At 33.6% G+C, this 13,125-nt stretch overlaps 2 protein-coding genes across 2 annotated transcripts; one reads left to right on the top strand and one right to left on the bottom strand.

The window, feature by feature from the left end:
• Positions 680 to 5,702, top strand: LOC109328894 (4-diphosphocytidyl-2-C-methyl-D-erythritol kinase, chloroplastic-like). The gene is made up of 11 exons (XM_019562535.1): positions 680 to 979; positions 1,474 to 1,569; positions 1,787 to 1,855; positions 1,977 to 2,081; positions 2,172 to 2,228; positions 2,311 to 2,511; positions 3,073 to 3,165; positions 3,246 to 3,345; positions 3,703 to 3,802; positions 4,504 to 4,589; positions 5,544 to 5,702. The coding sequence occupies exons 1-11, from the start codon at positions 779 to 781 to the stop codon at positions 5,636 to 5,638; spliced, it is 1,203 nt and encodes a 400-aa protein (XP_019418080.1). The 5' UTR covers positions 680 to 778; the 3' UTR covers positions 5,639 to 5,702.
• Positions 8,411 to 12,023, bottom strand: LOC109330005. The gene is made up of 2 exons (XM_019563951.1): positions 11,888 to 12,023; positions 8,411 to 10,499 (listed from the first exon to the last, which is right to left on the bottom strand). Exon 2 carries the CDS (start codon positions 10,475 to 10,477, stop codon positions 8,519 to 8,521), a length of 1,959 nt encoding a protein of 652 aa, XP_019419496.1. The 5' UTR covers positions 10,478 to 10,499; positions 11,888 to 12,023; the 3' UTR covers positions 8,411 to 8,518.

The raw sequence follows: 13,125 nt of genomic DNA, 5'->3' as shown, positions 1-13,125 counted from the left end.
TTAATGATCTTATATATTATTTTAAACAATGAAAAGGAGAAAAAATAATAAAAATAATGAAAAAATAATTTAAATTATCGATTAAATATAATTTTCATATTCAAACAAACATAAAAATGTGTCATTACTTCAACATTATCATGAAAATAATTTATTTATTAAGAAGTGTTTAATCAACATAACAAGAATTATGAATTCAGTACTATTGCTTAACAACATAATATCACAATTTTAACAATGTATATATATGCCTCATTATTCGGACTCGTTTAACAAGCTTCTGAATTCTCAATCTTAATTGCTTACGAGTTCAAAAAATACGGATCTAGATTTGATCTAACATGTTATTAACAAGACGTTGGCCAGTGGTGTAAGACTTTAGTGAATTCCCAAGTCGAGAGTTCAATTATTGTTAGTAACACTTGGGTTGGAAAGGACGACCATGAACTCTAAAATGAACTAGTTTCTTATCAGTAAAGACGAAGAACAATACCAAAATAAAAAATCTAACATGTTGCATATATTATCAGCAGATACTCTGAGGTCCGGTACCCATTTTCAGTCAAACAACAACTAATGTAACCTTTTTGTAGTATTTTGATTACAGTGTGTAAGCTGAGAAAATATAAAGTCCATAATTCACACTGTCAAAACTTATATACACAACACACACTGTTTTGTTTGTTTAAAATTTTGTCTTTTCCAACTACCCATCCACCACAATAATCTTCAACTCTAAAATTTCAATCTTTTCTTTCACTTACCTATATCCAATTCAATGCAATCCATGGCTTCCTCTCACTTTCTCTTCAGTAACCATGTCATACCCACTTCTCCACATCCCTTCACAAGAACCATCCATTTCCCACATTGCAGACCACTTGCCTCATCAAATTTTCATACAAAACTTCATTTTCAGAGGACCCATATGGTTAGAGCCATGGTTTCTGATTCAACCTCTTCCAAGAAACAAGTAGAGGTTGGTACCTTTGGTCCTCTCTTCTTTATTTGTTATGCTTTTGATTGATGTTTCAATGTTGTTGTTTTTGTTTAATGTAACTTTGTTTGGGGTGGCTTTTGATTTGTTTAAGAAAAAAACATTAATTTAGTACATTACCAAATTAATGTTTTTGAAAGCTTCAACTTGCGAATTGAACTTGTGACTACAGTTTGGTCATGAACTAATGATTTCAATTTGCGAATTGAACTCGTGACTTCAGTTTGATCCCTGAACTTCTGAAAACTTCAGTTTGGTCATGAACCCGTGACTTCGCGAATTGTCAGTTAATTTGGTCCATGCCTAAAAAATTATAAGGTTGTCACAGGGGTCTGACATTGTGCAAATTCAGGAATCAAATTGATGTTTTAGTAAACTCGAGGACCAAATTGATGTTTTGCTCCTACTATGTTACCCTTTGGATTGAATTTTTTGTTTTGTTTTTGTGTGCTTTAATTGTGTTTCGGTGAGATTAGGTTGTGTATAATCCGGATGAAAGGATAAACAAGTTGGCTGATGAAGTGGACAAGGAAGCTCCCCTTTCAAGGCTTACTTTGTTCTCTCCTTGCAAGGTGACTACAAATCAACCAATCCGTTACTTAGGGTCCGTTTGTGAGTTGAGTTTTGGAGGGGAAAGAAGTGAATGAGAAGACTTCAGAGTCATCCCACAAGTGTGTTTCATGACGTAAAAGCCTTCCATTTCCCTCCAAAATCCAACTTGCAAACTGATCATTACAGGCTATCCAGATTTGTTTCCTTGTACTGAAAATACTATTGCGACTGATGCAGATAAATGTTTTCTTGAGAATAACCGACAAGAGGGAAGATGGTTACCATGATTTGGCATCTCTATTTCATGTAAGTTATGATCAAATTTGGTAAATGCTTCAACTCTCTTTGTTTTTTCATCTACTTGTTAATATGATTTATTTATGAAAATGTATAAGTGTACCTTATTTGCCCCCTTTTGAGTCTCCAGGTGATAAGTCTAGGTGACATAATTAAGTTCTCTTTGTCACCGTCCAAAACCATGGATCGACTGTCAACCAATGTGTCTGGGGTGCCCCTTGATGATAGAAATTTGGTAACATATCATAAACTACAATTTTTCCTTCTGAGCCTCTTTTTCCATGATCCTAACTCAAAGAATGTTATGTGTGAATTCTTTTCACAGATTATTAAGGCACTTAATCTTTATAGGAAGAAAACTGGCAGTGAAAAGTTCTTCTGGGTATAAATGAATTGCATTTTCACTTGTATTTATATTTAGCACAAGATTTAATTTATATTGATTATATTCTTGCTGTTTTCAGATTCACCTCGATAAACGGGTACCTACCGGGGCAGGGCTTGGTGGTGGAAGTAGCAATGCTGCAACTGCTCTTTGGGCAGCAAATCAATTCAGTGGTTGTCTTGCCACTGAGAAAGAACTACAAGAGTGGTCAAGTGAGATTGGATCAGACATTCCCTTCTTTTTCTCTCGGGGAGCAGCCTATTGCACCGGTCGAGGTGAGGTCAGTACAAACATTAGGCATCTTGTTTTCGAAAAAATTATATATGAGAAAAAGCACTAGACATTTGCTTCTTATGTATTGTTACATCTTTCACTCTGTGTGCTGCAAATCAATAATATTTATTTGTTGCTAAAGTTAAATTGCTACAACAGATTAAACATTAAAATTTGTGAATATACTTGCACCAATTTCTTGCAAAGTTGCAATACAACTTAGGGTCATCGTACTTAACTGTGATAGTTATTTGCTGTTGATATTACTGTATACTAAAAGCAAGTGGACCCAACCTTTACAGTTCTCAGTTCCCATCATCTAGATTGATCTTTGTTGCGGAAACTTGTTGTATTTTAGTACTAGAAGATATGAAATCATTTCTTTGTCCCTTTAAGATTGAAATGTAAAGGTATTTAGATGTTGTATTTGATAATTATTTCAAGAACTCACTCATACAAGGTATTTGACTTCAATTATATTTTTGATCATTTCGCCATGAATGTTAGGTGTAGAATGATTTCCTAATCATTATATTATGTTTGATATTTTTCTCTTTCAAATGTCCAGGTTGTTCAGGATATTCCTCCTCCGATATCTTTGGACATTCCGATGGTACTCATAAAGCCCCAACAGGCATGTTCAACTGCAGAAGTCTACAAGGTGTTTTACTTTTCAGAATAGGAACAAAACCACACTTTTCCCTCCATTTTTAGTCACAAATTTAACTTCCGACTTTGCAGCGTCTAAAGTTGGACCAGACTAGTACTGTTGATCCTTTAGGTTTACTGGAGAAAATCAAAAGGAATGGGATATCAAAAGATGTTTGTATTAATGACTTAGGTATGTTTCTTGCTGAGAGTTCATAGTTTTTACTCTTTTTTCGACTTTGGCTTTTACTTGATATTCTTTGACGCACCTTGCACAGAACTCTACGTGATTTTTAGTGTGAAAGTATTCTAGTCTTGTTTTATAATTGTATGTGCATCTTACCATGAAATGTCTAGTATGCCCCATTATTTCAATTTTGGAAATCAATTCTTCCCACCATTGACATTGACAAAATTTGTATATTTGATCCTGATTCACATGTACAAGCATGAGAATATTAATCAAAGTTGGTACAGTTCTGTTTCTTTAAAATGCATTAGTTTTCATTTGATTTTTTTCGTGTTTTTCTTTCGTTTTTTTCTTCTGCAGAACCTCCAGCATTTGAAGTTCTCCCATCTCTCAAACAACTGAAGCAGAGGATTACTGCAGCTGGTCGTGGAGAATATGATGCTGTTTTCATGTCAGGAAGGTAAACACACATAAACCTAATGTTCTCCAATATCTATTCCACCATTTTTCTTTCTAGAATTCAAATATACTTACTAGAGCTTAAGGCACACACTTGTGAGCATTCGTATTTGTAGAGTCTTTGTCTTCTCCCACTTTCTCGCAGTTTATGTCTTTTTGCATGTGTTTGGCATTGCATGACTAAATATTCTTAAATTTTAGCGCAGCTATCTTGATATACGATGCCAAAGTTGCTTTTAATTACTTTTGACTGTGTATGAGGTCAATTGTTTGAACACATTCAAAATATATGACCGATGTTATACTATATAATTTTTGTGTCGCCTCTCAGAGGCAAAGAAAGGACCAGTTGCCCATCATTATGTACTTGGAGATAATGTGATGCTATCTTTTTGGCTATTCATATTGTATGATGAACTTCTCTGTATTCCTTAGTAGTGGATTTTCGAGAAACACACATGTGATGGAATTGGTAAATTTTTTGCTTGTAGTTCTAACTATATTGAAGATCAGATAATTAAGCAAAAGTAAAAATGAGATTTAACTTCCCCATCAGTTGTGCTGAAATTATAAATGACATGTTTCCCTGATTCTTTTCTTATAGTAATCCAGTGTTTATTCTGCTCTTGTTCTTACTTCAATAGAATCTTCATTTTAACACATGAAATCAACTTCTATATTTTCTTAATGCATCTCATGCAGTGGAAGCACTATTGTTGGAGTCGGTTCGCCTGATCCTCCACAATTTCTTTATGATGATGTTGAATACCAAGATGTGTTCTTATCAGGTAAGCTTCAATCAATCCGGGCTAGAAACTAAGTTCATCTTCGCGATATATTGAAACCATATCTCATACAAATATATGCAGTAGCTACAATGATTTAATCTGTGCTTCATATGCTGCAACAAGTTTTATGTAGGGAAGTGGGCAATGATGTTAGTTAGTTTACATATGCTAATTTTGATTCTATAGCATAAGGTTATCTAGAGATTCCATACTTAGCATTAAAGTTCTGCTAATTGCTAAATATAAGCTGCTTGAAGCTTGATAGACTACAATTGCTACTATTAATTGAAAAGTATGGAAAATATTCAACAACAACCAAGCCTTAATTCCGCTAGGTGGGATCGGCTATATGTATCAAATGACGCCTCTGAAAGTATGGACAATATTCAACAAAATAAAATCTCATTGTCATCCAAGAGCCTGTATCTATTCCGAAAAGTTTCCCTTTAAAAGTTATAGATGTTCTTGTCTTCTAGTGGTGGTCTTTAATGAATAATGATAGTTTATACTTTATAGTCATTAAACTTCTATCCTTAGACAAATATGATTTATTATTTTATTTATAATTATGTAAGATAAGAATGGGGTGAAAGATAGTTACAACTATCAGCTTAGCATTTAGTTGCAAACACTGATCAGGGCAGCATTTCTTCAATTCCCTGGATGACAATTGGAATTTATTTTATGTTATAAGAACAACTTTTCGACAGTGAGCTTTGGCGCAACGGTAAGGTTGTTTGCCTTGTGTCGGAGGTCATGAGTTCAAATCTTGGAAACAACATCTTCGCTTGTGAGAGTAAGACTGTCAACAACTACCCGCCCCAGACGCCTTGTGCACCGGACTAATTCAGTTAGAGCAAAAGAATGTTCACCCCTTGAACTAATTTGGCAAATGAGAATGCCACATGCAATGATAGAATTGTTTCTAATGTAGACTTGTGTTTCTAATTGCAGATGCCTATTTTCTCACTAGAGAGGCAAATCAATGGTACAGAGAACCTGCATCTTTGAGTCCTTCTGCCTCTACTTTTGATTCTGAGTCTGTTTAATGCATGGGCTTGTAATAAGATATTAATGTAATATATCTTTATTCTGAATTTTTTTGGTGCATCATTTACTGATGCAGAAAATTAAGCTTTGCTGCTTTAACTGCTGCGCTTCAAAATGATCCAAAGCTGATTTTACTTGACAGAAAAGATTGACATTATTTTGGAGTGGCTTTGATACAGAGGTTGAACAGTATATTGAGTGTCGCCAAAAAAAATAAACCAAAGAAATAAAAAATAAAATTTGGTTGCAAATGATTACAATAGTATTTTTTTTTTGTATAAACCACTCCAATAGTATTTTTGTGTGGCTATCATACCAGAGGTTGAACAGTATATTGAGAGTCACTGAAAAATAAACCAAGAAATAAAAAATAAAAAAATTATCTACAAATGATTACAATAGTATTTTTTTGAGTTATAAAGAAGGATACCCCTATGAGTAAGAAGCTAACCCATTGTGTAGTATCCCTCTAAACATGTGTTATTCCTAGATATTGAACTTTTCTCCCTTGGTTTAGTCTAATACATGGAGATTTAGTAAGACTTTACGCTACTAGACTAATGTTTCATTGATAACTCTTTTCTTGGTGGGGTGGATATACAAATATTATTGGTGGATATACAAATATTATTTTTTACTAATAACAAAAATATGATTTTATTTTATATTCCTTCAAGGATATTTTTACATTAAAAAATATTACCATTTCTTCCGTTCTCCTTCTCTATTCTATTAATTGAAAGAGAAAAGAAAACACACATTTCTTTTCTTTTTCTTTTATATTTCTCTTGAAAAAATCCTTTCTTTTTCTCATGTTTGTTTCTCCATACTCTCATTCTCATTATTTTCTCTCTATCCACTTTCTCAATCAGAGAATAAATGATCACAATAGTATGAAGTTATAGTATTTCACTATTTCCTTCTAGATAAGAATATGTAAACAATTAAGGACCTTGTTAAGATTCAAACGGTATGATTTGTAAATTATTTTAAGGCCGTTGAGTTTTTTTAGGGAGTGGAGGAGGGCCTTTGCTGAATGATAAGGAGTAGAGATGGACAAAGAAGAATAAAACATTCTTCTTCATTTCTATGTTTTTATGAAGCTATACATGAAACAATGCTGAGGAAGAGTGTAAACAGACACTTGAGAATACTAATAGCGACACTGTATATTGAATCGAATTACAAAACATTTATAAGTCAGGTATGGCCATTATATTCAGTGTTTGATATATATATATATATATATGTATGGATTTCATTTAGCCTCTCTTTAACAAAGGAGAATTAGAAGGGAGAGAAAAAGGTGAGAGAGATTGAAGAGAAAACGAAAAGAAAGAAAGAAACGAGAGAAAGAGATGAGAGAATAAAAAACACGTGGGACATACACAAAAATCTTTCTCTCCTCCTTTGGTGAGAAAATGTAAGGAGATGAAAATTTTAACATGCCCTTCAATTTTTTTTTATATACTTCTTAGTTTTAAATACTATTAATATAAATAATTCTCTTTTAAATATAAAAATATCAATTAAAAATGTTAATTAAAACTATAATAAAATATATCATTTAAAATTATAATTTTTATTTTTAGTTAACAATAAAATAACATTTATCTCTCACATTTCTTTATTTTAGAGACATTTTTGTCATTTGAATTATAACTTCACTCTCTATTCTCATTTTCTATCCAACCAAACAAAAGAGAAAGAGAATAGAATATTTCCTTCTATTAATTTTCTTTCATTCTTCTCTTATACTAAACATTACTAAAATTTACTTAATCTCTCATCTTTCTCTTTCACATATCTTTCTTTCTCACTTCTTTCTCTCTTCTTATTTTCTCTTGTGCGGCCAAACAAGAAGAGAAAAAATAACAGGTTTATTATAATCGGTCTTTTATATATATGTATGGATTCATTTAGTTAGTTGGGCAATATGATATTAACCTTTGGCTTATACATTTTTTCTATGCTACATATTGTGTTCCACTTAAATAGTATAAATGATGTTAAGTACAAAAGATCATTTTCTCCTTTTGAATGTCTTCTCCTTTTAAATGTTAAGCTACTTATTGTTAATGAAATTGTTAATTCAATAACAAACTCAAACATATATAATCATCAAGACATTAGTATAGTAATGTAAGAACTATTAAATAGACTAAAAGAGAATGATTCAATTATTCTGATCGACATTTATCCGAAGGGAGAGCCATGCATCCCAAAAGACACACCAAAATAATTAGTTTCTTATTTTATAAAATAAGAAGATACATTTGGTTATACTAGAAAAACATATACTACTAAAAGTTTTTAGTCCCTCCTGTTAAATTTTATGTGTAATACATTATATTATTTTTTTAAAGAGTCAATGATTATGAAATATCAACAATGAATAATACACTGACAATATATAAAACTCATAAATTGTCTGTGGATCCATTTTTCAACTCATAAATTGTCTGTGGATACATTTTTCTCTCTTAGATTATTTATTCGTGTTATCCCCGTAATATTCATATTTCCAAACCACATTAGTTATTGTTTATGCTAGGCTGCCATTAATCCTTAAAATGTCCATGATTTGAAAGTAAGTGCATGTTGGTTAGGGATTGAAGAATAACACATAATTCACGGCTTAAAAATATAAAATATAAAAAAGTGACGCATAACATAAGTGCATTATGATTGGGAGTGACTGGTATGAAAGTGTGCTGTGTACTGTGAATGTGAGATGGAATGGAAGATTAGAGGCATGTTCTACTAAAAGCTTATCACCAACAATCATCAACTATAGCATCATATTAGCAAAACATCAAATCCACACATATCTTCTGGTCTTTCTTTTTTATTTTATAAATTCAACATCACCCCTCACTCTACAGAGAAGGAGAAGAAACAAACTGTCTTGGTAAACTGAAAAGATCTTTTCCTTCAAATGGAGAACTCCACTCCCGAGAACCACCAGCCGCAGCTGTTTCCACAGAAGATACTCCACCATCTTGCAAACCGGGAACCATACTCGAATTAGAAGGTAATGATCTAATCGATGGCTGCTGAGAAACCACTCCAGAAGCATTTGAGACATACTGTGCATTATTACTCTTTGTAAAGGGTGAAAATCCTAGCAAATATGCATTTGACCTTGGTGGAGATAAACCTCTATCCAAGGACCAATCTATATTGGTATAGTCAAATTGCATAGTCCCACCAGTGCTCCAGTCTACAGGAGAAGTTGCCCCTGATGTCCCTGCTGATCCTAGCCCAGAAAAGAGTCCTAGAGAAGAAGCAGCAGCAAGCGTAGGGGAGGCAGTTGTTCTGTTCCACATGCTATTCCCTCGGTTGGTTGGTTGGAGATCTACGGAATTGCTGTTTCCAGTCACAAATTGTTGTTGAGGTTGATACTGAAGTTGATTGTACATTTGATGATTAGAACTGACATAGTTTGAACCAAGGTTTCTAGTGCTAGGAGTGTGCGACATAAAGCCATTAGCCCTCACTGCTTCTAAGCTGTTAGTTGGATACCAACTGGCAGCTACTCCAGGAGAAGATGAACTTATGCCTAACACCGGAACTTGCTTTGCATTTATAGATTGAGGCTGCTGCATCACAATCACCGGTTCCTTAGCTGTTCCATGTTGAAGGTTCTTAAAATCGCGTTCAGAAGCCATATAAGAAGCTTCAGTCTTAGCAGGTTTGGGCGACACCTGCAAAGGTGATGTCATTGAATAAGAAACAGAAGGATTGGATCCTGCACTAGGCCACCTCTTGTCAGCAGGTATAGCAGCTTGTTGAGGCTTTACCCATTCAGGCTTAGATTGGGTTCTCTTTAGAGGCTGCAAATTTTTATTGCTGGAATCTGAAGATCCTCCATTCATAACTGATACTTTTGTGTAGTTAAAACCCTTATCATCTTTTTTCGGTTGATTTGGCGAGAGAATAGGTTTCGTTTGTAGCCTTTGGCTTTGAGTCACAACACCTGATTGCTTATTGTTAATGGTAGGAGGACCAGCAATTTCCTGTGCCTTTGGTAGAGCAGATGATAGATCCAGCTTCAAATCTCTCAAGGTCTCTGCAGCCTTATCAAGATCACCTTCACAATGAACAATGGCTCTTTCGACCTCCTGTTTTGAGCAACTATATCTGGTTTCCAGGTCTGCAATCCGAGCAAGTTCTTCTGATATTTCAATTTTCAAATTGGCCACACCTATATTTTTATCCTTCTGATTATCTGATTCTTCGCCACCTTCAAACAGCCATGCAACTGATTCCTCCACCCTCCCTTCATTCAGTATCAGTGCCACTGTTGCACGATCATGAGAAAACCCCATTGCCAAAAGCTGTTGAGCAAGTGACTCTAGTTTCCTTGACATAAGATATCCATTGCAACGATCATGCAACTCTTGTGCTCGCCTTTCCTTCTGTCGTTGATGCTTTCTTTCATTCTTCTGGCGGATTTTCTCTCGCTTGTCAGTATCAGCTCCTGGTACTGCTTCCAGTCGAACAGGCGGATTAGAAGCTTTCTCTTTATGGTCCTCTGACTCACCAGACCAACTACCATTATTAGAGACAGAATCATCCTCCAGACCAGCTACCAATGAGCCTACAGGATGTTCGTCTGTCTCATCTATGTTCCGAAAACGACCATTAGAATGTACTGGTGAAGTAGAAGATATGGGTGACATCTCCAGGGTATGGAACGTTCCCAATAATGGGTTATATGCACTAGCTGGAATACCAGGTACTGCATTACCAGATCCTGAAGGTTTGGCAGAAGGCTTGTGAGTTTCCTTGCCTGCCTTTTTGTCTTTGGACTTCGATTTGGAAGCAGAAGACATATCTTTTGAAGAAAAAAAGTCCCTGCAAAATTAAGGAAAATAATAGATGAAATTTGTTTTCTAGTTGATAGAAAAACCAGTATGGTAACAACATTGATAAATCTGGGATGCACAGACACTCCAAAGTTGGTGGCTTATCCTAACATGATACTCACACTCATACAATTTGCTTGCGTTTTATTTATTGTATATTTTTTCTGTGGATACCCACCATCCTCAAAGTATAGCTACTTGAAAAATCCAGAACACAGATTCAAGTCCATGAAACCATATCTATCCGACAACCTTCTGTTAACATCAAGGGAACCTTATGACCAATAGGGACCAAGGCTAAAGTTGCCTAGGACTCTAGGGTACAATGGTGTGCCTCGACTTCTGACTTTTACCGTTAACAAACCAATTCCCACTGTACTTGTCAAGGCCAATAATCTGCACACATGTGTGCGCCACCAATAAATCTCCCTATTCTTCTTAACAAGGGGAAATGAAGAAACTAACAACCAGAGTCCGGATTAGATCTATACACCTTTGATGGACTTCCAAACTATATAGATCAGTTTCAAGAAAATAACTTAAACGAAACAAAAAGACAAACAGTCATTATTTGATTAATATTCTTCTCTGGCATGCCCCATGTGCATAAGCAGGTTGACTAAGGTTCAAAATCATATACACACTCAGTCAACTTTCCAATCTTGCCTCGTACAGTAAAAACCAAAATCAATAAGTTATCATTCATCCACCGTACCGTTGTACAGTGGCAATGCTAAATATTAATCTTAAAAATAATAATAAGAAAAAGCAAAACAAAAAGTTTAATATTTCTGCTCAATTTTTTCATAAGCATTAGTCTTATTCTCCAAAAAGAGGGTGAGCTTGACGCAACAGTAAGGTTATTGCTTAGTGACCATGAGGTCACGGGTTCAAATCCTGGAAACAGCTCCGCTAGCATGAGTAAGGCTGCATATATCTAACCTCCTCAGATCCCACTAAGTGGGAGCCTCATGCACTGGGCCACCCCATTTTTGGTCTTATTCTCCAATAAAACCCCAAACATGAAGAACAATCAAACATGATATCAGGATTCCCCAATAACAAAATAGTCCAAAAAAATCCGCAACGGCAACGAAAATCGAACATGAATGAAGAATCGGAATCACTGAATCCAATAACATTAACCATCCACATGAAAAAATACTCAATACAAACGGCGCCCCCCCAAAATCCATATCCCCAAACAGAGAATCCGACAACAAAGGCCGCGAAATCCGAAACACTGAATCCAATAATTGCGAAACCTAAAATCAAACCGTAACAACGTCTAATTCGCAGATCATAGTATGGAAACATAATAGAAGCGAAAAACACGGAAAGAGAAAAGGGTATTGAAACAGAGAAGAACGAACGAACCTGTGGATCGAAGTGTTGTATGGAGAAGCCGTCGAAAAGTGAGAGAGAAAAGGAGATAGGTTTTTCGAGGCTCTTGAATTTGGAGGAATTAGGGTTTTGAAAGATCTGAAGGAAGAAAAAAATTAAGCAAAGGAAAACAAAAAAAAAGGTCAAAAGAAACATATATGGTAAGTAATATAATAATATTAACATTGGAAGATGTTTTTTTTTTGCATTTTTTAAATCACAAAAATATTAAATTCTAATAATATGCATTAAAGCGTATAATTTATACATTGACAATATACAAATTTATATACATGTACTTAATCATCTATTATTCATTTTAATTATTTTTTTAAAAGTCAACAATAATTAAATATCAATAGATGGTGCAATGACAGTGTATAAATCTCATACACTTTAGTGCATACAATTTTTTATATACTAATAATAATCTATGCTATTATTTTATGAGTGTAATATCTATGTACTTTTAGTCTAAAATTTATATACAATCATTATATTATCTATCATTCATTTGTATTATTTTTTTTGAAGAAAGATAGATGATAGAGTATGAATGGTGGGTAATATCTATACTATATATAAAACCAAAACTTGAAATAACTACCTTCATGGTGTAATTTTTATTTCTTATATTGCCCTTAATATTATTTAATTTTTACAAAAAAAACTATATAATCTTAAGCAACTACCACCAATACATTAATTAATCACATATATCATATTAAATTAAACATTATCATAAACACAAAAAAAATATAATATAAAGTACACCGAACACAACAAATACATTTTAATTCAAAAAATGAAATATATAAAAATTGAATATGTAATATCACACAATATTCGTCGACAGACACAAAGTGTACACACTAGTAATAATAATGTATCAAATTTATACATTATTAGTGGATACTTTTTTTCTTATTTTATTGTAATTATATCTTATCTTATATATCATAATATAATATAATATAATATATATATATATATATATATATTTATTGATTTTCTTCTTTCATATTTTACTCCAATTAATACTTTATAGTTTATATTATTTTGTTTCCATGTTGTTTAGTAGTGTTTGGTCTAATTAGATCTTAGAAAGACCAAAATGCAATGGTTTAGTTTCGGGAGCGAGACTTGTTAAGATGGATAATCATGTATTCTGAAAGAGATAAGTTTATTATTCATAAGGTGATGAAATATCTTCGGTATTACAAAATAATGTT

This window comes from Lupinus angustifolius, chromosome LG16 (genome assembly GCF_001865875.1).
Source record: "Lupinus angustifolius cultivar Tanjil chromosome LG16, LupAngTanjil_v1.0, whole genome shotgun sequence".
Classification (NCBI taxonomy): domain Eukaryota; kingdom Viridiplantae; phylum Streptophyta; class Magnoliopsida; order Fabales; family Fabaceae; genus Lupinus; species Lupinus angustifolius.
The sequence above is the reverse complement of the archived record's forward strand: the minus strand, read 5'-3'. Positions and strand labels throughout refer to the sequence as shown.

Bases quoted from the DNA above. Each gene is read 5' to 3' on its own strand.
- LOC109328894 (XM_019562535.1), top strand. From the start codon at position 779: ATGCAATCCATGGCTTCCTCTCACTTTCTCTTCAGTAACCATGTCATA. The intron at 1,570-1,786 runs GTGACTACAAAT...CGACTGATGCAG, and splicing joins CTTTGTTCTCTCCTTGCAAG to ATAAATGTTTTCTTGAGAAT. The intron at 2,082-2,171 runs GTAACATATCAT...TTCTTTTCACAG, and splicing joins CCCTTGATGATAGAAATTTG to ATTATTAAGGCACTTAATCT.
- LOC109330005 (XM_019563951.1), bottom strand. From the start codon at position 10,477: ATGTCTTCTGCTTCCAAATCGAAGTCCAAAGACAAAAAGGCAGGCAAG.